At 35.9% G+C, this 23,278-nt stretch overlaps 1 protein-coding gene across 4 annotated transcripts in view; it reads left to right on the forward strand.

Moving 5' to 3' along the window:
• Positions 1 to 23,278, forward strand: part of LOC103994457 (callose synthase 3) — a 63,587-nt gene that overhangs the window by 25,640 nt on the left and 14,669 nt on the right. For all 4 annotated transcript variants that reach the window (XM_065165147.1, XM_065165144.1, XM_065165146.1 and 1 more), the window contains 16 exons: positions 795 to 917; positions 1,020 to 1,134; positions 4,860 to 5,194; positions 5,340 to 5,392; positions 5,499 to 5,559; positions 7,634 to 7,715; positions 7,792 to 7,841; positions 7,924 to 8,010; positions 12,400 to 12,534; positions 12,636 to 12,754; positions 16,241 to 16,325; positions 16,398 to 16,558; positions 16,690 to 16,813; positions 16,911 to 17,008; positions 19,836 to 19,971; positions 20,053 to 20,204. In XM_065165147.1, coding sequence (XP_065021219.1) covers positions 795 to 917; positions 1,020 to 1,134; positions 4,860 to 5,194; positions 5,340 to 5,392; positions 5,499 to 5,559; positions 7,634 to 7,715; positions 7,792 to 7,841; positions 7,924 to 8,010; positions 12,400 to 12,534; positions 12,636 to 12,754; positions 16,241 to 16,325; positions 16,398 to 16,558; positions 16,690 to 16,813; positions 16,911 to 17,008; positions 19,836 to 19,971; positions 20,053 to 20,204 — 1,916 coding nt within the window. The remainder of the gene's footprint in view (positions 1 to 794; positions 918 to 1,019; positions 1,135 to 4,859; positions 5,195 to 5,339; positions 5,393 to 5,498; positions 5,560 to 7,633; positions 7,716 to 7,791; positions 7,842 to 7,923; positions 8,011 to 12,399; positions 12,535 to 12,635; positions 12,755 to 16,240; positions 16,326 to 16,397; positions 16,559 to 16,689; positions 16,814 to 16,910; positions 17,009 to 19,835; positions 19,972 to 20,052; positions 20,205 to 23,278) is intronic.

Below are 23,278 nucleotides of genomic sequence, written 5' to 3' on the forward strand. Positions count from 1 at the left end.
TGTACACGAAGAGATAGTTGGAAAACATAGAACGCATGCCTGTACCTGTACCAGTGACCCAGACTGGTATGGGTCCATTCGAACAAAAGTTTATACAAGGAAGAGAAGGCCTTTTGAAGTGTCCTTGTCCTTATCATTGCACACTATGCTGGCAAGTTCAACAGAGTTGTCCATGGTGTACTGTGGTGAGCAAGCTTCTTTTAAGGCAAAAGCAGCGAAGCTATGGACATAGTTCATTGAGCTGCAAACTCATTTCATTAAGCTCTGAATCTATTTCATTCTGCTGATGAAACAAGTGCAGAGAAAAGCAAAGATAACAAGAAATATAAGCAGAACAGATAATCAACTAGGGACTGCAACTGTTTTTTTGACTCCCAGGAACCAGGGCATTGCTGGTTTCAAAAGGTTAAAGCCCATACAGAAGGTTCTTATGTTTTATCTGTGTCTTCTAACCTTTATTATGGTAGTTTGAATGGCCATTATTCATGACATAATTTGCATTGTATTTTTCACATGCAGTGTATATTTCAGTGTATTTTCAAAATTAAGGTTAGAATTAAACCACGGAAATGACAATTGTTGTTTCTGTTGAACATTTTTTCATATTGCTAATGTTTTCTTCTGGTGGTTTCTTCTGTTTCTACTATGGAATATTTTGGTATGGTGATACTTGACTTCTACATAATTAATTGTAACTTGAAGTTATGTAGCTTGTGTTGGATAGGTGACTATGCTTTCACATTTTGTTTCTACTAATGATATAGTTATTAATGCTCCTTGCCATCTTATATCAGGAATCCAAGCTTGCTAAAGGACAACAATGGATTGGGAAAGTTAATTTTGTCGAGATCCGTTCATTTTGGCATATTTTTCGTAGTTTCGATAGGATGTGGAGCTTCTTTATCTTATCCTTACAGGTTACATCTTAGCTATATACCATTTGTAGTTTCTGTCTAGTTCTCTAATTTATTTATTGCTATTTCTGGTCATGAATTCATTTATTTTCCCTTTGGGGTAAGGTCATGATAATTCTTGCCTGGAATGGTGGCTCACCAAGTGACATCTTCGATCCTGCAGTATTTAAAAAGGTGCTAAGCATCTTTATTAGTGCTGCCATACTGAAGTTAGGACAAGGTAAGACGAGAGTGTGCATGTTGTATTCTTATAATACTTTCTCTTCCTGGTTTGGTCAAGTAAATCTTATGTCTAGTTTGTTGATTTTGTTTCTATTCCACCACTTGTTTTTGTTTCTAATCAGGTTGTCCTTTAGAATTATCTATATGCTTTCTCCGTGATCCAACTCTCAAACACACATACATAATATGATATGCATGTGCACATATTGTATTTGACTGTGAAATATGTATAGAGTCACAGAAATATGTATGTGCATATATACCCCCCATTCATTCAAATGTGTTTGGACTTGAGCAGTAAAGTTGCAACTTGTTGGTACGTTATCATCTGATGTAGATAACTACAGGGGCTTGTAGAATTGTAGACAATTATGCAAATTTTTAACACTATATGCTTTCCGAATTGCTAACATAATGAAATAAGTATATTTTATAGCCTCTTTCCTGATGGTCATGTTTTTCCAAAACTGTTCAACTTTATAATAAATGTTTTGCTCTAATTTTGGCTAGGGAGTGTTTTAAAAGATTTATCCTTCATTTTTCGTTCTAATTCTTAGGTAAATACAAGTCCGGTGAATGTCTTAGACAGGGTTCACTATTTCAGGTACTGGACCCATCTTGGAGATTTGTCGTGTTAGTATGCACTGGTCTGTACCGGTGTACTGACATGGTACACTAGGGTGTGCCAACAGAGACTCACAATCTGTGTCTTGGTTGCTAATTGAACCGGTCCGTACCATACTGACTCAAGCGGTACAACAAACTTCGGTCTTAGGTTATAAGTCTGCTGACTTTTAGGTAAGCAAGTGAAATCTTTTAGCATTGTCCATTTTATGGAACTTGGTGGATTGGTTAAGTATGAATGCTGGCAACATAAAATATCAAACTTAATTTCTTCATGTTAATAACATTGTACAACGTAAAATGCATCTTGTAATCATAATTTGCAGTTTGGTGGTGGCTATATTATGGTAAATTCTTATCATATTTTAAGAAAACTACAGTGCTCATTTTATTGAAAACCATATCATATATCAGTTGCAAGCAAAACTAGTCAACCTTCTTGATACACTAAAAAATTCACAATGTTTATAGAGCTAGTGTATATGTACTATAACATTTGTTTTAATCCAAGGATAAAGAATTTAAGAAGATTGAGGAAGATCCATTTTTCCAATTTGTTTATAATGATTCAGATACTCTGATGGACTAGTTATGCACAGCCATGGACAAGGTTAATCCACTTCTTGACAGGGCAAGTGATCCATCAAATCCAGTGAAATTCAATTTTGAATAGGTTGTGGAGGACCAGCAATAATTCGAGGAGGATGACAAGACTTACCCTATGATTTCCATTTTGGTGCGGTTGGGATTGATAAGAATAATGAAGAAAACTTTCAAGGGTGTTGATTCTTATGTTTTCCTGACAAAAAGAGGTGAATGGGGGAAAAAGCAACAAACCTCTGTTCGTGTCACCTAGGATGAGGATCATGGCTCTAGATTGACCAGAATTTATGAAAGGAAAGCAAAGGAAAAGGGGGAAGGCAATTGATGACTTTGAGGAGATGAGAAAGAGAGAGAGAGAGAGAGAGAGAGAGAGAGGGGGGGGGGGGGGAGGGAGATTACCTGAGATTGAGTCTGACATGATTTCCTTATCGTCGCTGCTGACTGGCAGCATGGATTTTGTGGGCTGGAGTATGATTTTGGTAATTGGTGCCTATTTGCTGAATTAATAATGGCTTCATATTTCATTGATTGCACAACGAATCTCCAGCAGGTACCAGAGTGCCTATAGCATTCAGTTGCCCACTTAATGAGCATAGTGCCTTGACTGTTACTAATTTGATCTGCATATTGTCTGTCATCTATCATACCAAATGCCTTGGGAGCAATATCATTTGTACAACAGAATTGTCATCTTGATCTCCGAACAAAGGCATGCTTTGAGGCATCACGGGCCCCTAAATTATGACATATTGACATGCAATCAAACTTATGTTGTTAATATTTTTTTAAATATTTTTTATACTTTTGGATGTTGTATAATTTTGTGGTATATCATTCATAATAAAGGTTTGCAATATTAGTTCGGTACCACCAATATTTATCTACCCAACAGTCTAATTGGCATATGGACTAGGGTAAACTAGGTAATATGCGTGTATAGTACCAAATAATAACCTTTTTATTTTTCAATCTTGTTTAAAGTCAAAACTCAGTATGTACCAAAGTATCAACACATGGTACATTGGTATGGTTTCGGTCTGTACTAGTCCAAGCTAGGATTGATATGAGTCTGATAACCGAGATTAATGACCTTACTTAAAACTTAAAAGCAATGTTTGCTGTACCATTCGAGTTGGTACGGTATGGATGGCATGGGCTGGTCCGACTAGCAACCAAGACGTGGATTGCCCGAGTCTCCGTTATCACGCTCAAGTGTACTATGTGTCAGTACACCAGTATAGACCGATATGTACTGACCCGACAAATCTTCGAGATCGGTCCAGTACCCGAAATGGCAAACCCTGCTCAAAAGTATATTAAAGGACATAATTAAGGCAAAAATGCAATATAAAATTTATCTGACCAGTTCGGTACTGATATCAGCCATTTCAATTGGATTTTAGATATGGTGCATGTTGATATCTAAACTCTTCTGCTGCAACAAAGAGCTGATATTGGTACTACTTGACTGAGATTTAAAACTGTGGTCTGGGCTGCATTTCAGTCTACTTTGTAATACTGAACATCCATATCATGCATTTTTTTGAAGTGTGGTAATTTGTAATTGATTTAATAGGTTTGGTAAGGGTGCCTTGATGAGATACCATGGTTAGGGTTGTGTTTCAATCTATTTTCAATCATTGATATACATTTTCTTAAATTAGATTTTTTGCTGCATGTGATTTGGTAGTATGGGATTCAGCATGAAGGTATATGATTTTAAGCTGAGATTGTATAGGATGGTTAGGTGTTTCAGCCAAAAGATTTGATCTGCATGTTGATGCAACACATCCAAGTTTGGTTGTTCTTGTTAGGATATTATAACTGTGGAGGGTATTCATTTTTTAGAATCTCTTTTTTGGTATTATTTCAATAAACAAATTCTATATCTGTAGAAGATATAGTGAAAACTAGTTATTTCCCTGATTTCTTTCTCATCTTCTTTTGTGTTTCTGGTTAGTTTAACTGGATTGCCATAATATTGCTGTTCATGTCTACATGACTGGGATGTTCAGCACTTGACTTGGATTATCAAATCTTGGGCAAATGTTCCAGTAAGTAGATATTTTAATCAAGAAACTCAAATATGTTGAGTCATGGGAAATGGTTAGCATAAATTATAATTTTCAATATGGCCTTTAAATGGAATATACTGGCAAATAGGACTCATATAAGTGCTAAGTATTTAGTTTAAATTGTCCCCTTTGAAATTTTCTCTGGACTTTCTTTGTTGTTATTAGTTTTTATATTTACTTTCTCTTGGACTCTTTAGGTTACTTGCTGTTTTTTAATTATACTATCCAGCTTGTATAATTGACAGAGAAGTTCTTTAAAATATTCTTAAATTCTTTATTTTTTGCATTTTCATATTTTTCATATTTTATGTATTCTGAGATTGTCGGTTCTTTCAGTTTACTTTTTCTGCAGGAATGTTGTGCTAAATTGATCTCCTAGAAACGGTTTCCTGTTTGTAACATACTGTAATTTATTTTGCAGCTATCCTGGATATTATGCTTAGTTGGAAGGCAAGAAAAAGTATGTCATTACCAGTTAAGCTGAGATATATCTTAAAGGTAATTTCAGCTGTTGCATGGGTGATAATATTGCCGGTGACATATGCCTACACATTAGAAAGTCCTACTGGACTTGGAAGGATTATGAAAGGTTGGGTTGGTAATGGACAAAGTCAGCCGTCAATATACTTTTTGGCAGTTGTCATATACATGTCACCAAATATGCTTACAGCTTTGTTGTTTCTGTTTCCATCACTGAGACGGTATCTTGAAAGTTCCAATTACAAAATTATCATGCTGATGATGTGGTGGTCTCAGGTACTTGAGTTAGTTATTACTTTGATTGTTGGTACTTGGTATGAGATGTTTTGACTTGTCACTATAATCTTTGAGATATCAGAAGATTCTGAACTTTTTCTTATATTCTTCTTTTCCCTTATGTGCCTCTCATTCAAAATGGCAGCCTCGTCTCTTTGTTGGGAGGGGAATGCATGAAGGACCTTTCTCACTTTTTATGTAAGACTGGATAAATCTTGATCAACCATTGTCCATCTTAAGCTCCACAAACAATGAATGGTTAGACATGTTTATATTGAGAAGCATTTACTTGTGTCATTGCCAGGTATACATTATTCTGGGTGTTGCTCATACTAACAAAGCTGGTGTTTAGTTACTATATTGAGGTACAATTTTGCATTGTTATTATTTTTTGATGGTCTGTCACTTTTTATTTGTATTACTTTGGAAATTCCAGATCATAAACTATTGCCAGAGTTTATACTGTAATAGCATGTAATTCTATAGCTTGCCAGAGTTTGCACATCCTTTGTATGATATGAGGTAAGTTATGTATAAGCATGGACATAAGAGTGGGATATGGATTCAAAATGATATGGCACACTATTTAGAAAAATATAAACAAACTGAAATAACATTGGTCTTAAGACAACAATTTAAATCCGTGGTTTCTGTGTTTTGTTTTACTTTTATGTATCCATGTATTTTTCATACAATTTATTAAACCAATTGTCCTTGTTTCCATAACTTATAATGAGCATAGCAACATTCATATAAATAGCAATCATTTACAAAAATACTATGCACATAGAAAATATTCATGTATGTTGTATGTAAAACAGTAAAAGTCCTACTATTTGTGCATTTTGCTAAAGTTGTTCCTATTGGATATGCTGATAAGCTTTAAACAATATACCTATCTTGTGTGTATGGCATATTTAACATAAATATGTCTAGTTAGTGTGTTTTAAAGTATTTAATTCATGTTGATGGATATGACATAGAGTTATGGGCACATCGACCATTTAGAAGCGCCCTTGCTTCATAAATGCTTGCATTTGTAGACAGGCTTTTGCAGTGTATTTTATTAAATTTAATGCACTGGATGGATACTGTTCTGATGGAGGAAAACTTCATAGCTTTCTTGGTCTCTTTCCTTTGTTGACTTTTCGAGAGTTTGGCAAGCGAGACTGAATGCATTAATTTAGCAAATTAACAAGTGGATGCTGTTCTGAAGGAGGAAAACTTCATCGTTTTCTTGGTCCCTTTCCTTTGTTGACTTTTTGAGAGTTTGACAAGCGAGATTTAATGCATTAATTTAGCAAATTAATAAGTGCTTCGTTTTAGTTTGTGCACAAGGGCCCAGATTATATAAGAAAAACCTGAGTTCTCATTAGAATGAAATTATGAGGAAAATTTTGTAAATTTAAAAGATAAAAGGGAAAAGAAAATTTAATTTAATTGTGGTTCTGGAAGATGAGTAGGTTAGCTGTTTGAGACAAATCTTGAGATGCTAGTGGATGTTAACTTGTTAAGTCAAAAAGGTTGTTATGTTATTCTTCTATAATGAAAAGAGGAAAAGGGAAAAAATGAATAGGTTAGCTATGAATTGGAGATGATTATAGGTGAGAAGAATTTATAGGTTAGCTATGAACTGCGATGAAGGTTGGGATGTGCCAAAATATGATATTCTAAACTATATATTATCAAGTAGTTAAAAGAAGGTGAAACTTGGTACCAAGCTAAGCTTTCTCCTCAACAACCTTGGCTACTAAGATTCAAGTCGTAGAAGGAGTCTCCTATTTAGGTGATTTGTCTATGTACATTAACCTTCCCTAGACCTTCTATTGGCGGAGCCTGTTGCACTAAGATGCTTCTTTTAGCTGACTTATAAAAAATTAAAAATGAGAATGTAAGAGAGGGAGTAGTTTTGAGTAAAAAATTTCTAAAATTTCATGGCTGCCTCAACATGCCATAGAATGACAAGTAAGCTGTTCAAGATTAGAAAAAGGAGAAAGTCAACAAAATTGTTAGTATAAATATGGAAAGATTTTGGAGAAGACACTGACTTTAGAGAGAAGTGCAGAACAAGAATTAAGATTGACAGTGATTAACAGAAACTAGCTATGCAAAAGTTGGATGTTTTGGAAGACAGAATGGGAACATCCTTTTGATGAACAAAACTTTAAATTATTACAACGCGTGACAAACAAAATTTTGAAACCAAGTCAATCTTCTTGAGATAGACTTTAATGTTTTTATTGTTTGCTGAATGATACATTAAGAAAGATTGTAAGCATGTCTACTTGATTTGAAAGTCTAATGCAAATTTAAAAAATGGTGACTTTTGCTTGTTATGTTCCAAGTTAGATGATATTTAGAGATTGGTGGAACTTCTAGAGTTTCTGCATTTTGAAGGTGTAAGACTATTTAGGGATTTCTTTTTGTTTTTATATACAGATTAAGCCTCTTGTTAGCCCGACAAAAGATATCATGAGAATTCCAATAAGAACTTTCCAGTGGCATGAGTTCTTTCCTCAAGGTAACAACACAAACTGAATTGAATATGTGCTCTGGTTCGACTAAATGATTTGTGTTTGTGCCCTTTTCTTTTGCAGCAAAGAACAATATTGGTGTTGTTATTGCCCTTTGGGCTCCAATTATTCTTGTATGTTTTTTCTTTACCATTTCTTTATTGTTATGATAACCATTTGGCTTGTAATTGTTATTGATCTTACATGTTTTGCTAGGTTTATTTCATGGATACTCAGATTTGGTATGCAATCTTCTCCACGTTAGTTGGTGGGATTTATGGTGCTTGTCGTCGTCTTGGAGAGGTTGGTGAAGCATCTCTCTTGATATTCTGTGCATATGTTTGTTCTTTATTTTTAGCCAGTTGCTTCATTTGGGTCGAATTTCGTATTTTACCCTTATGATTATGATAATTAAATCGGTACAACAAGATTAGAAGACAAAGGTGTGATTACTATGCTTGGTTGTTAATGTGAGATTTTCAAAGAATCATGATCCAAATTTTCATTTATTTTGATAGTTTGAATCAAAATTAATCTAGTGCCACATAGCTTTAGCCTTGTAGCAAGATACAGACTTGACAGGTTGGTATGTGCCTATGGGTTTAAAAGAACTAGCACATAAATCATTGAAATTTAATATGCATTTTGTTAATGAACTAAGATAAGCTATTTCATTTTTTTATGTCTAGAAGATAATACAAGAATTTTCTTTTCATTATTTTGTATATATAATATATGGTATAACTACTTTGTGACCTAAGAGACTAGAGTTCGAGTCACGGAAACAACCTTATTATACTTAGAGAGGTAAGGTTGCATACATAGAAGTATTGTACCTCCATAGACCCTTCATTGGCGGGAGCCGGTATGCCCTTTTATTTTACCATATGTTCTATATATACTATATTGGGAGGGTTTATGAAATGTGAATTATGATATAATTCCATTTCTCCAAGTATCAACAATAACATCATGTTATAATGCCCCAACTATTTAGAGTCAACAATATGTATAAAGTAATATCCTTGGTGAAATTAAAGGTATTTAAATTTTTATTTAATTTTTTCATTATATCCTTAATTTCTTATAAGGTCTCTCATTAGCTCTTCATATACTAAAAACACTTATTGTCTCACTGATTCTAATTGCAGCATTTACAAGACTCCTTAGCATACATTCAGACATATGAATCAATTATTCCTCATTTTATCCTCTATTAAAGTTATACTTATTCCTATTAAATACACGCATCCATTTCAACATTCACAAATGAGTGAAACATATATTTTTATATATTTTATTTTTTAACCACCTAGTATTTAGATCCATATAGTATTATTAGCTTGACAAAAGGCTTGCAAGATCTACCTTTTAATTCAAAAGAAATCTAGTGATTACAAAATTTTTGGTGATCCTTTCCATTTTATTCATCCAATTTTTACTCTTTTTGAATAATATTTTTTACAATCCTTTCATCTTGTTAAATAATTAATTCACAATACCTAAAACTTTTAATACTAAAAATTTATTCATCTAACTTAACTATATTCTCAATTCATTTTCCCAAGCATAACATGAGTCTGCCAATTGAAGGCTTAATATTGTATAATCTATCACATCGATATTGATCCCTCTCTAACAAATAATTGATATACTTTTTGAAATATCAGGAAACGAATCTATTAAAGATGGTGAAAAAGATATATATCGAATTGCTAAAACTAGAGAAAGAAAGTGTAATGATTTAGGTAATATTAGATGCGTTAAAGACGAAGATCAAAGAACACTTATTAGTGATAGCAAAATTAAGAAAAGATGGAGAAATTATTTTTATAAATTATTTAATGAATATTTCACATAGGACTTAGTTTTAATCAAGGTTCATAAGTTCGTATCGTACCAGCGTTTCGAGCTTTGCTTGATACGATACGGTACAAGCACACCGAGTGGTATGCTAGGGCGTATCGCTCGGTACGTGTGTGTGTATATATATATATATATATATATATATATATATATATATATATATATATATATATATATATATATATATAATATGTGTGTGTGTATTGCAGTGTATCACTCGGTACGTATATATATATATATATATATGTATATATATATATATAATATAAAAATATAAAATTAATATATAAAAAATAAAAAAAGGAGGCGTCCGTTGCCTCGACGATGTTGCCTCCTTTTCTTCTCTTCACGTCAGACGAGGAGGTCTTTTCCTCATCTGCGGTGTTTGGTGAAGACGTCAAAGGCTGTAGATGTCTCCGACCTTCGGCGAAGAACGTGCCGAAGGCCACAAGCGTCTTCGGCCTTCTTCTCCCTCGGGGCGAAGAAGTCGAGTCATTGCCTCTCCGTTACCTCTTGGATCGGGATCGTCAAGGGAGGGTAGCGTCGGATCGGGAAGCGTCGAGGTTCTCCCGATTCTCCCCCTTCTTCTCCCTCTTCTCCCTCGACGCTTCTTCTTCCCTCGTCGCAGCTAGATTGATACCACCCGGTGGTGGGCGACGACAGTCGAAATCGACCATGACCACCTGATACAACACTGTATCGGACCTAGATCAACGGTACCACCCGATACGAGCGGTATCATTTGGTATTGTAATTCTTGGTTTTAATCAAGGTCTGCCATACCGAATTGTACCGCCCAGTACGGGCGATACGTACCGATTCGATAGGCTACCGTTACGCGGACCGCCCGCTACCGGACGGACCGTGCTACAGTGTATATATATATATATATACACTGAGCGGTATACCTCTCGGTATACAGTATCATATCGTACCGAACGAACATCAAAACTCCGGTACGGTATGAAATTGCATACCTTGGTTAAAATGACAACGGGTATCACGAGTCTTGTGTAATCATCGGATACTTTTATGACTCAAAAGAAAATTTTATTAGACAGTTGTGAGATCAAAAGTCCGGTACGGTATGAAATTGCATACCTTGGATTTTGAGTATTAGACAGTTGAAAAACAACATAAATAAAAAGTTTGTTACTGAGACGAAGATACTAAGATGGATGTGTGGAGTTACGAGGAAAGATAAAAAAAGAAATATTTTTATTTATGAACAACTAGGTGCCACTTCAATAGAGGACAATATGAGAGAGAGTTGTTTAAGATGACATGGACATATGCTTAGGAGACTTCCGGATGTGATAGTTAGAAGAGATGAAATGATTAATATTCGTGGTACAAGAAGAGATAGAGGAAGACCTAAATAGACTTTAATATAAATAAAGATTTAAGTATCATAAACTTAACTAAACACATGACTTTTTATAGATCCCAATGACGGTAAAAGATCCATATGGCTAATCTTTAATAGTTGGGACTTGCGGTTTTGTTATTATAGTAGAAAACATATCCATGGTTTATTAAAACTGAAGCTTGTAAAAATTTTTAAATGCTAATAGGGAAAATGAGTTAAGCTTTGACTAGTTAGAAGATTCCACACGTACAACATAAGAAGTTGTTCTGCATGATTAGGTCCCTCTCCAGAAGTCATGTTAGAAATTTACCAAATATCTGTATGAAGTTATCCATATTATGTTTGCAGGTGTAGGGAAGCTGTGATGTGGAAGGTGCAGTGATGTGCCTGTAGTGCGGGCCTGACACAGGAAACCTTTTTTCTTTTTGTGGGCAATGGCTGAAAGCCTGCTAACTCATCTTTTTAAAAGGACTAAGTGGAGAGACAAAAAGGAAAAAGAAACATCATGGTTAAGGAAGTGGTTGAAGGAGCAGAGCAAGCTTCGAAGAATGATCACTGTGATACAGGCAGAATACCAAAGTTTTAGATTTAAGGATCTCCTTAGTTTCTCTCCCTCTATATTTGGTCTAAGGTCCCATAGTTTCCAAGTTCCCCAGCAAATTAATCTTAATAGTCTATCTCAAAAAAGGCATACACACTTTAATTATGATACAAGTTGTTTGAGACACTGTAATTCTATATTTGGATCAATTTTTTAGCTATCATGTCTCTTTAATATAAAATGTGTTTAGATGTCCCAAGAACTTGCTGGTTTTGATTTGTTTGCTCTGTTCTTCTTTTCAAGTACTTGCACACCATCATCTGAGCATGTAGAATATTGGCATATCGGGCTCTTATTTGGCCACATGCCAATGCATTTTAGAAGGGGCATAGCAACAAAATAAACATATCAGTAGCTGTGTTAGTTGACACACTAATGTGACCACCTGCCACTAATCTACTACCATCTAGTTTAAAGTAATTCATTTGGTTGCAGTACTGTTTAGGATAATGTTCATTGTGATATTAGGGATTCATCAGAATCCTGTATGTGTTGGCATCACTAGATTAGGATAAAGTTATCATCTTATTTACTTTTACATGAATAATGGTGTGTGGGCTAGAGATGTAACATGATTCTCAAAAACTATGCTATAGCTTTTTCATTATGCCATATGCCCAACAATTATGTCAATTAAATACTAAAGGCATCTTTTCTTTGTTTTGCTTATGATTGTTTCAATCTTAAATTCTTTGTTACATGAATCCATCTGATTTATTTGAGTATCTCAGTTCACTCTGTACAAATTGGGTTTTGTTCCTCCCAAAGGATGACATTGTTCGTCTGTGGCTTATTCTTTTAGTCTTTATTAATTTTTTGTATAATTAACTTTTGTTTGTTTTGGGCCCCATTACAGATTCGATCGTTGGAGTTGCTAAGATCCAGATTTGATTCACTTCCTGACCAATTTAATGCCCGTCTTATTCCAGTTAACAATTCTGAGAACAAAAAAAAGGGGCTAAAGGCTTCTTTATCCCGTCGGTTTGGTCAGGTTTCATCAATTTTTGGAAGCCTTTTTTCCCCAGAGCCCTTGTTCTTCATGTTTATCATATTCCTGATCACTTGTAACTCTAGAATATTTGCTTGTTTCAGATGCCTAACATTGCTAAAGAGAAACAACCGTATGCTGATAAACAGATGCGAGCTAGATTTGCTCAAATATGGAACACAATTATCACAAGCTTCCGGAAAGAGGATCTTATAAGCAATAGGTAGCATTGCTACTCTGACACTTATAGGTCCCTAAGTATTCTTTTTTTCTGACAGACTTTAGTGTGGACCATTTAAATTCACACCTTGTGGTGAAGTTCCTGTAGCATGACTTGATGCTTAGGTATTTTTTTAAGCCAGGCCTAAACCATGCTTTTGATGTACAAGCTGCACATGGCCATTTGCTTAAAAATTTGGCTCCATGCGTGATCATCCTGCAACAGTGTAAATCTTGGAAAAGTTAGCCTATCTGATCACTGTCCCTTAGCTTTCAGGTGCGTGATATATGCCAAAAGAGAGAGAGGGATCAAATATTGATCAGGAGAGTTTGGAATAACAGAGCTAGTAAGGCTAATGGACATGTTGGAAACAGTGATTGATAGATAGATAGAGATAGAGAGAGATTGTAGCAGATTACAAGGATTGCCATGTCAGATTGTGCAAGCTGACATGTAGTGTACTGGAAAGGTACTAGGACTGACATGTACTAGCGCTAGTATTGGTAGTGTCTCTTGAGTTATGGGCTTTTTTCAGTGACAATGCACATGAGCAATAGGAACAACACCATAAGGCATGGTTAGCATGTGTCATATCATGTGCTTTGTTGACTTAGTAGTTAGTATCATCATGCCCGTTACATGTGGCATGTTAAATCATGGTCAGTTGTACTCAACAGGAGAGTGGATGAAACAAAGACAAAAATGACGGCTGATGGGAGAGAACAAGATGGAAAAAAGGACCATCGTTTTATGATCGCAGTTGGAGGGAAATATGTCTGGTATGTTTTGAAAACAAAGGACTAGTCAGTCTGGTCTAGTTCTAGCAAAACGTATGCTTAATCTGATTTTAGAGGGATGGATTAGGACTGTCCAATATTTGAGATTCTGAATGCCCATAATTTTCTGATAGGTGTAGAAAGATGATATGTTGAACTGGAGGGCACCAATATTTTTTGAGTAGGCTATTAGGAAGAGACCTTTTTCTATTTCATTACAAATTCTCCTATGTTTTGTCAATCCAAATTCCAAGGCTTTGCAATAGTCAGACCATACTTTTTTCTTTTGTATCTATCTTGTAGGTCATGCTTGGATCTAAAAAAGATGGTCTACTGGTGCTAATTTCCATCTATATTTATTAAGTTCTTGTATTTAAAATGATCACTACATTTGCAACATAGCATCTCCTGAATGGAGGTCCTTTTGATATCGGTCTCCACTGTGCCCAAAATGCATAATAGCATTGAATGGACAAGAGTGCTTGGTAAAATATACATAAATATCTGAAACATAGTAAAATAATTAACTAAAGTCAGTACTTTTCATATTGCTTAATTCCAACCTTCTTCAGTTACAAGTTATTTTAAAGAAAATTGTATTAAAATGACCATCTAACGATGATTGATAAATTGAAAATCTAACTCCACATGTCAGGCCATTTTGTCACAGCAATGAATGCAAAAACTCTCCCTGCTAACCTGGTTGATGCTCTGTACAGCATAACTGGTACGAACGGAACTAAGTAGGGGACAAACAAGTATAGGAACACAAAAACCTTTCTTTTCTTATGTTGAACTAGTGTACAGATGCATGGTATGCGGACATGTACTGCAGTGCCATTTTGCTTTGGGAGGGGAGGCTGCACCAGAGAAAAAGAAGGAAGAAGGGAATAAGGAGGATGGGTACCGATCCGCCAGCAGCAGGCGGACGAGCCTGTGACTCCCGTATCACGCATTTGCAACTTGTGGCAAACTAGCAGTCACATGTGAAACTCAAAGCAGGGTTCTAAAATAAAATGTATATTGCAGTGGACCACTCGAAAAGGGGTGGTTCACATCCTGATTCATGCTCGGATTGATACTATAGGTCGATGTGGACCAGTCCAGTCAAACTTGCATTTCTTGTTCTTAATTTCGATCAATCTTTGACTGGACTGATTGGTTTCCATCATGGCTTTTGATCAAAGGTATCTTTTATTTTTAAAATTGTTTTGCTATTGCCTACTAAAATTGTTCAATGTCCAGCCTTTAAATTTTCAATCTTTCGACCATCTGTTGTACAGTGATTTCAATAGGCATTCGGGCGCTCGCCTAGGCGCTCGGGCGAGGCGAGGCGAGGCTCGAGTGCCTCGCTTCATGTCCAAGCGCCTCGCTTCAACAAGGTGCGAGCACCGAGCCCAGGCGCCAGGCGCTTCGGGCGAGCGCCCGGGTTAAACCAGGCGATTGAACCAATGTTTTATGTCTGGTTCGATCTCCGGTGCTTTAGTTGGTTCAATCGAACCAACTAAATCATCGATAGGCTCACTCTTGCGATTTCCCCGACTTCCCCAACCCTAACACTCGCAATTTTGCCATCGAGATTTCTTCTCCGCTTTCGCTGCTCTCTGCTGCTGCTGCCACTGTCGTTACTCACCGCTGCCACAATCGCTGCTCACCGACTTCTCACCGCTGCCATAATCGTCGCTCGTCACTGCTGTCATCGCTCGCAGCTCCCGCTCCCACTACCGCTATCGCTCGCGGCTCCCGTTGCAGCCGCCGCTCGCCGCTCCCGCTCCAGCTACCGTTGTCGTTACCTCAGCAGCCTCAGTCTTCTCACACTCTTCTCACTATACTGTTAACAATATATTAATAGTATACTGCTAACTGTATACTAATAATAGTATTTCTATTTATTAGATTAATAATATATTATTTTGATTTAAATACTATTAATTTTTGTTTATTTAAAATTATTGTTAAGTTTCAGAATAAATGGCAAGTGTATAGAGCAACTCAATAGATTTGATGTAAAATTTTATTGTTTTAATTTTTGAGACTTTTTATTAATATGACATTGTGATTTTGTACCCGATTTTCTTAATTTAATAGCATATTTTTTATTTAAATAATTATATTAATTATATTATATATTTTTATATTTTAGCGTCTCGTTTCGCTCGGGCGAGCTCCTGGGTGAGCGCTTAGCGCCTCGGGCATTTTTGGACCTTAGCGCCTTTTGACGCCTAGCGCTTTTTAAATCATTGCTGCTGTATATGTGAGGATTAATTTGGACCACCTTTTAAGTCTTAGATTGTTCCTTTTTCATGGATTTTTTTTTCTTTCATTGGTGATGAAGACTCAACATTTCAAATTTCATTATTATAAATAATTTTGCTGTTGCCTTTTGGAAAAAATAATCATTGGTGAGAAACTATCTGATAAATAAACATTACAATGAATAATGAAAAGTCAAAATGCTCAACCTCACATGACAATTTTCTTGTTCCAGAAATTAATTATGTTCAAGACTTCAAGGTAAAAGTGATTTATCATCAATCCAGTAGTATTTAAGTTCAATTTTCTTCTCCCGTCGATTATTTTGTACATGGAAAACACCTGGATTACTATCGATTACATGTGTCTAAATGATTTAACACAGGCCTCAATGTGTTTAGTATTTCCAAAATATTTTTTATTTAGATCTACTGAAATTTCCATCTGGGATGGTCTACAGGGAGATGGATTTGTTGCTTGTTCCATACTGGGCAGATCGGGAGCTTGACCTACCCCAATGGCCTCCTTTCTTGCTTGCTGGCAAGGTAAATGTTAACCTCACTGAATGATCAACATTTTTTTAATATGTAATCACGTGGGCTTTTTTTGTTTTCAAGATTCCAGTAGCTGTGCACATGGCCAAAGATAGCAAGGGAAATGACGATGAACTTCTAAAAAGGCTCCAAACAGATGATTATATGCAATGTGCTGTTCATGAATGTTATTTGTCATGCAAAATTATTATTAGAAACTTAGTTAAAGGTGCTCGTGAGGTGGTGTAAGCAATCATCCTTTGTTATTTTTACATTTCATGCGTAATATAATGTTTGTCTGTGTCATGCTTGGAATCAGTTTAACATTTTACTGTTTGTTACTAAATTCACATGTTTCTGTTTTTGGTTATTATAGGGTCATTAGGAAGATATTTGACGTGATTAATTCACATATATCAAGTAAGAAACTCATAAGTGAATTGCAAATGAAAGCTCTTCCAGATCTGTATGATCTATTTGTCAAGTTGATTGAATACCTGGTACTGATGCTTATTTTCTTCTCTCTTCAATTGTATTTAGCACTTTAGCGGAACCATTTTCAAGGTTGCCTTGCTTATAATTATTTCTTTCATGTAGATGGATAATAATGCAGGAGACTTCAAGAATGTTATCCGTTGTTTCCAAGACATGCTTGAGGTTGTGACGAAGGACATAATGGAGGGAGAATTCCCTAGGTACTGAATTCTATCAGAGAACTTTGCATGGTTGATATTCTGTCATGCTATGCATGTTGAATTGGCATAAAACACAGATATTGCACCTATGTTGTTCATGTTTCTATTGTAACTTGCAAATTATGTACCATGAGGATTGTTACATAGATTAAACACATTAAATTATAAAAGTGTCTTCGAGATCTGCTAAATTTAGACCATGAACTTCAAAAATGATATATCCCAAAAGTGGCAAAAAACCTACCAGAAGTCTACCTATATTAAGCATTACACTTTGGACTTTCTTGAAATGCTCTATATTATTTACAGTATGCCAATTGTCAAGAGATGTCAACACAGGCATTTAGCAATCTGATTACACCTATTTAACCACTTTTCACCAGAAGTGTCTTGATCCAGTTTGATAGGATAACTGGTTAGAACTTGATGAGTCAAGAATACCTTGGCCAAAGTTAATAGTCGTTCATCCACCCTGGCTCACTATTCCAAGTTAATTTGCCTACCACATCCAACATGGGACTAAACCTGGGGTTTCACAAGAAGTCAAGAAGTCTTGAATGGCCCAAGCTTCATGACTTTCTTTTTTTTTAAATCCCTTAGCAACAGATTGTTAATCGATTGAACTCAGAGCTTTTGTCATCAGCACACCCATAAGAATGGGTTACCCAAATTGTATTGGATAATGTAACAAGCGCCCACCTGGTTATTAGGGTCAAGAAACATGTTAGTGTTTAATCCCCACCAGCCCAATTGGGATGCAGGGAATTCTGTACCAGTGCGAAATTAGTACCTGTGTGGTTAATTGCATAGTGCGTGACAAGTCATTTTCCATATGTTCCACAATATGGGCTTGTGGTTCTTATATGTTGGTTGGCATATATAAGGTGTTAAAGCTTGATGCATTGGTTTGCTTTCTCCAAACCAATCACTTCTGCACCTGGAAGCTGTAATCTTGTGATTTTAATGACAGTAGATCATCTCAAATATCGGCTATTCATCATCATTTCCTATGGTTGTCAGGAGTGCATTCCTCACCACAGAAAGCATTAATAGTAATAAAATTTAATTTTACTTTCAGAGGTCTGATTTGTGCTATATCAAATTTGTTCCTAGTAATATTATTTTCCTATGTGATTATGCTTGACGCATCAAGTGTTCAGGTTGAAGCGAACTATGAAATTGACTTCAGGGAACAATTACACAATGAAAGGACAATACAACTAATTAAAAGGATAAAACCAATCTAAAATTAAACTTTGCACTGATGTGAACAATATGATCTGTATGATTTATTTAACTCATATATTGATTTAGATTGTAAGAAATGACTATATTGTCACTTTGAAATGAGCAGTTGTGGATTATGTCGGTATTCATCTATCTAATTGCTAAGTTGCACAATCTCAGAAAATCAGTCTCATGTTGCCTACCTCATGTGTCTGATTCTAGGTTGGTCTTCCAAGTTTAAATCTAAATCTAAATTTTGCCTAACACATTCATTGAACCTAAATCTGCATGTGTATGAATAGCTAAAATACATCAAACAATGACACAAAACAACGGCAGTAGTTTTATCTAAGGTTATTTAATTTGAACCGTCATTCTCTTTCCAGTTGTCGCATATATTCATGCAACTCTACATGTGTGTGATTAATTCACATACGTGAATTAATTTGAACTGCTATTGAATGTGATTAATTCACATTCTCTTTCCAGTTCTCCTTAATTTGAACTGCTATTGATTTGAATCATCATTAATTCAGACCATTACTGTCACTACACTCCTTTTGTAAGCACACATACATCAAACCTATGTCTACATTTATGGGATTAATTCAGATACATCAAATGGCATACCATCAGCTTTAGTTTTCTTTCTAAGTCAACCAAGTCAAAGTTCACATTTTCTATTTCAACCATTTCTTTTGGGCTTCAATCAAGTGGTAATGATTTTCAAATTTTCCACATAACTATTTCAAGCTTAAAATGTTGCAGGTAATATGAACTTTTGAACCATGGACTATTTTCTGCATGCATTTTAAATTGTTTCAAGCTTGATGATGACAGATTTATGAAAATTATAAAAGTCATGCCTACCTGGTTAAGCTACCAACACTAATGACAGGTAACCAATAAATTCTGCATAAATATGTAGATATTTGTTATTGAGGAACCTAAGAGTCGCGATGCTGGCCAAAGATCTCCAAAAGTAGTAACTCAGAACAATCATTTTCATAATTTTAGGAAAACAACTAAATTTAATGAATTAGGCACAACAAAATTATTTCAAGTTTCCAGCCTAGGAAAATGGCCTAAGCTGGTTGACAGGTGTCCATTTTACAATATTTTATTGATATTGCTAAACCTTAAATTCGAGTAGAAGCACGAGATCACTTGTCTTGACGTGCAAGTTCGTGCTTTCAAATTTTTTTAATGTCATGATAAATTAGAATCATAATTTGGTATGTAATAATATGTTGTATTCCGGTCATCGGCCATGAGATTTCTTGAGAATGATTTAACTGATCAAATAGAAGTTCTCTTTTGAACCACTTGTGGTTTCACTAATTGTTAAGCTTCCTTGACTAGTCATCTGATTTTAAACAGAAACCAGTGCTAAAGCAAAAAAGATGTCCTTTTTGTTTGTTTGGTACCTCTTAACTTTCTTTTTTCTTTTCTATTTTTCATGGTTGATATCAGGATACCATGGAATAATTAGTTTATTCTATTTAGATCATTGTCCTTAGCTGAGATATTTTCTTCTTTTCTGAAAATTGAGGCTATGTTGTGCATTAGGTTTTAATTCTGTCATGTTGCTCTTTCATAGTATGTTAGATTCTAGTAATGGAGGTTCAAATGGAAGTCATGAAGGCATTGCTCCACTGGATAATCAGGCTCCATTGTTTGCATCAACTGGAGCTATTATATTTCCTTACCCAGTGTCAGATTTTTGGACGGAGAAGGTACTTCTTGGTCGAGCAACAATGTACTTTCTTACTCTTGACTGAAAAATCAAAAGTATGTTTTTCTCTTTTGAATATCAGATCAAAAGGCTATATCTGCTGCTTACTGTTAAGGAGTCTGCAATGGATGTACCAACTAACCTTGAAGCCAGACGGCGTATTACTTTCTTTAGTAACTCTCTTTTTATGGATATGCCTGATGCACCAAAAGCTCATAACATGCTTTCATTCTCGTGAGTATTGAGAACTCCATCCTAAAAGCACTGTTGTTGATTCAGCATTGATTTGCTTCATGGGTTTTGTTGCACAACACTTAGTCATTGAAACAATTTTTCTCCTTTTTATGGCTTGTAAAGCATGATACATTTATGTGCACAAAATGTTCTCTTTGTATATAACTGCTTGGTTTATGTGTTTTTTAGCTGCTTGTAAATTTGATAGTGTTCTTTTTCTTGCAATGAAAAATGAATAATCTGATGTAGGGCAACCTTTAAGGATTTCTAAGATGCAAGGGAATTGGATAGAAGAAAACTGAGTGAAAGCATATTTTGAAGAAAAACAGATTCGACCATGAAAAGTACACTATCAGAGAAATGTTCAAACATATACCAGAATTTGAGAAAACAGAATCGACCCTTCCATAGTAGTTCCAGTTGGTTGTGTTAAGCTATCTGTTTGCCTCCAATGTAGTAGAAATACAGCAGCTTCCTGGCACTAAATATTTGGCAGTTTGGGGATCCAATTGGTGGTTGAAGAGCAAGGCTTTTTTGTTAGAGAGTAAGGCTATTGTTTGGTTGTAATTTGGAGGGTAGGTTAAAAGATTTAAATCTTGGTTCAATGCCAGTTTTTGTAATTGGTTGGGCTTCTACTTTACCAGTGTACCAGATGGTATACCAATTCATACTGCTTAGTATCATCAGAAAAAATAATAAAAAAATCCAGCCATTATGGACCTGTATGATCTGGTATCATTCCTTGGTTGGACTGGTAAATACCAATTGGTAATTGGTAATATCAGTCCGGTCAGTGTTTGGACAGTAAACCATAAGACAAGTTTCTTGGGCTTCATGGCTTGTATAAAGAGGAAAAGTATAGACAATATAATTTGAATTTGAATGGTGATGCTAAGTATGGTCACTTTGGGCTGATATTATCTTCGAAACTCATTTGAGGGGTTGATAGTGACTTCCCACCAGTCACACATGATACAGAAAAGTGAAACTTTATTCATTCAGTCATCTCACTGATTACAATACTTCTTTATATAGAGCCCAAGTACAAGAAGAAAATTAAAACTAAAAAAATAAGGCAGAAACATTCTAGACATCTGATTCCTTGAGTCAAGGTTAATCCACCACAAAATGCGTCAAGGGGCCAAAACCCTCGAGGTGCTAGTTGAGTGAAGTGAGGTACTCTCAAACATTAAAATATAGAAAAATACATATCGTGACTGATAAATATGATCACTAAAATAAAAATGACATAAAATTGTATTCATTTGAAGTACCAAATTACATTGTTCAATTCCAATAATAAAAATGATAAAACAAAACAAGATTGTACTTCCATATAGGATCCTTTTTTGAGTTTCTTATTGATGATTCATGAAGGATTGCCTATTGTAGCCATGATCTAACATCCTAAAGCTGCAGTGACAATCCAAAACACTAGGAAATAGCAATGAGCCAATTACATATTCAATTGTTTACATAATTCATTGGTTATATTAAAAACAGCCAATCAGTTGGAAGGGGAGTGCACGGTGCAAGGAGGGGGTTGGTGGGGTATAGGAGGTGGGTTGGTGGGGTATTCTTGGAGAAGCGGTTGGTGGGGTATGGGAGGTGGATTATTGTCCGTTGGAGGGGAGCGAGGAGGAGGGGGGCTACTGAATTTCGGGAAGGTCGGGGAGTTGTGCTACTAGGGGGGAATTAGAGGATGAGGCAATTGGGGTTCGGGTGACAAGTGTGTGGAGGAGATGGTCATGGTGAAGGTGGGAAGTGGTGATGTCGGGTCCGAGGAGGGGCAGGGTGCGAGGGAGTTATTGAGGATGAGGTGGAAGATCAAGGGGAAGAGGGAGGGGAAGACACTAGTGAGAGAGAAGGCGACTATGGTGGAGAAAGGAAAGGAGTGTTGTCAAGGTCCAAGGAGGGGCAAGGTGCAATGAAGAGAGAATTACTGAGGATGAGGTGGAAGGTTAAAGGGTGCGGTAAAGGAGTGAGGGAAGACTCTAGCAGGGGGAGGGAGGAGAGGTAGGGGATGGTGCTGGGCCGCGGGGAGGTAATCGGGGTTTAGGCGATAGTGTGTGGACTATGGAGAAGGTTGTTGCGATATAGGAGAAGGGAAAGGGGTGTTTTCGGGATCCAAGGAGGGGGAGGGGTCAATGACAGAGGAGAGAGAGTGTGTGTATTATCGAGGAAGTGCCCGCCAAAGATCGCACAAAATCCTCATGTCAGAGAAAGATACCGCTATTAGTTGTCGATGGAGAGGAAGACATCGTTGTTTGTTGATAGGGAGAAAGATGCTGATTGTGCACCCTTATATTTTTCAAGGAGGCAAGGGATCATGCATGCAACGAGGGATCAATGAGTCCAATTAATTTAGGCTCAAACCATACCACATTTGGCTCCATCAAGGTTCGCGTCGCTCAACACCTACTTAGGCCACGCCCAATTAAAGGTGCTCATGCCTCGCCTCGTCTTGCGCCTTGGCGAGCGCTTGAGTGCTTGGTGACTTTATTAGGTTAATCAATTGCTTATCTTTTTTTTTTCTTTGGAGAAGATCTACTTTTTATTTGTTTGACATATAGTCTTCCCTTCTTGGACAAAATCTTCAATCAAACTCAAAGTCTTTTCATTTTTTCTTATCTCCTTGGAAAAATCTTCGTAATCATACATATGTTGTCTTATCATTTGACAACTTATTACATTTGAAAAAGGAAACCCTTCAGTAGAGAGAATACGTTAGAAAAATAATAAATAAATAATTCCAAAGACAAATGAAACAGAATAGCTACTGTATATATAAACATCTATCATGCAAAAATTATTACTTCAGGTAAGAGATATATAAACAACTTGATGGCATCCCTATTGAGGTTTGAAAGAGTTTGAGTGATCAAGGAATACTTTGGTTTGGAAGAGTTTGAGAGATCTAAGAATAGTTTGGGTTCACTAGTTTATTTAACAAAATCTTGACATCAAGAAGAATGCCTAATCAGGAGAGAAAGTATCTTAGTACCAATTTATAAGAATAAAGTTGATATCCAAAACTGTTCTAATTATAGAGGAATTAAGATTATGAGCCACAC

This window comes from Musa acuminata, chromosome BXJ3-8 (genome assembly GCF_036884655.1).
Source record: "Musa acuminata AAA Group cultivar baxijiao chromosome BXJ3-8, Cavendish_Baxijiao_AAA, whole genome shotgun sequence".
Lineage (NCBI taxonomy): Eukaryota > Viridiplantae > Streptophyta > Magnoliopsida > Zingiberales > Musaceae > Musa > Musa acuminata.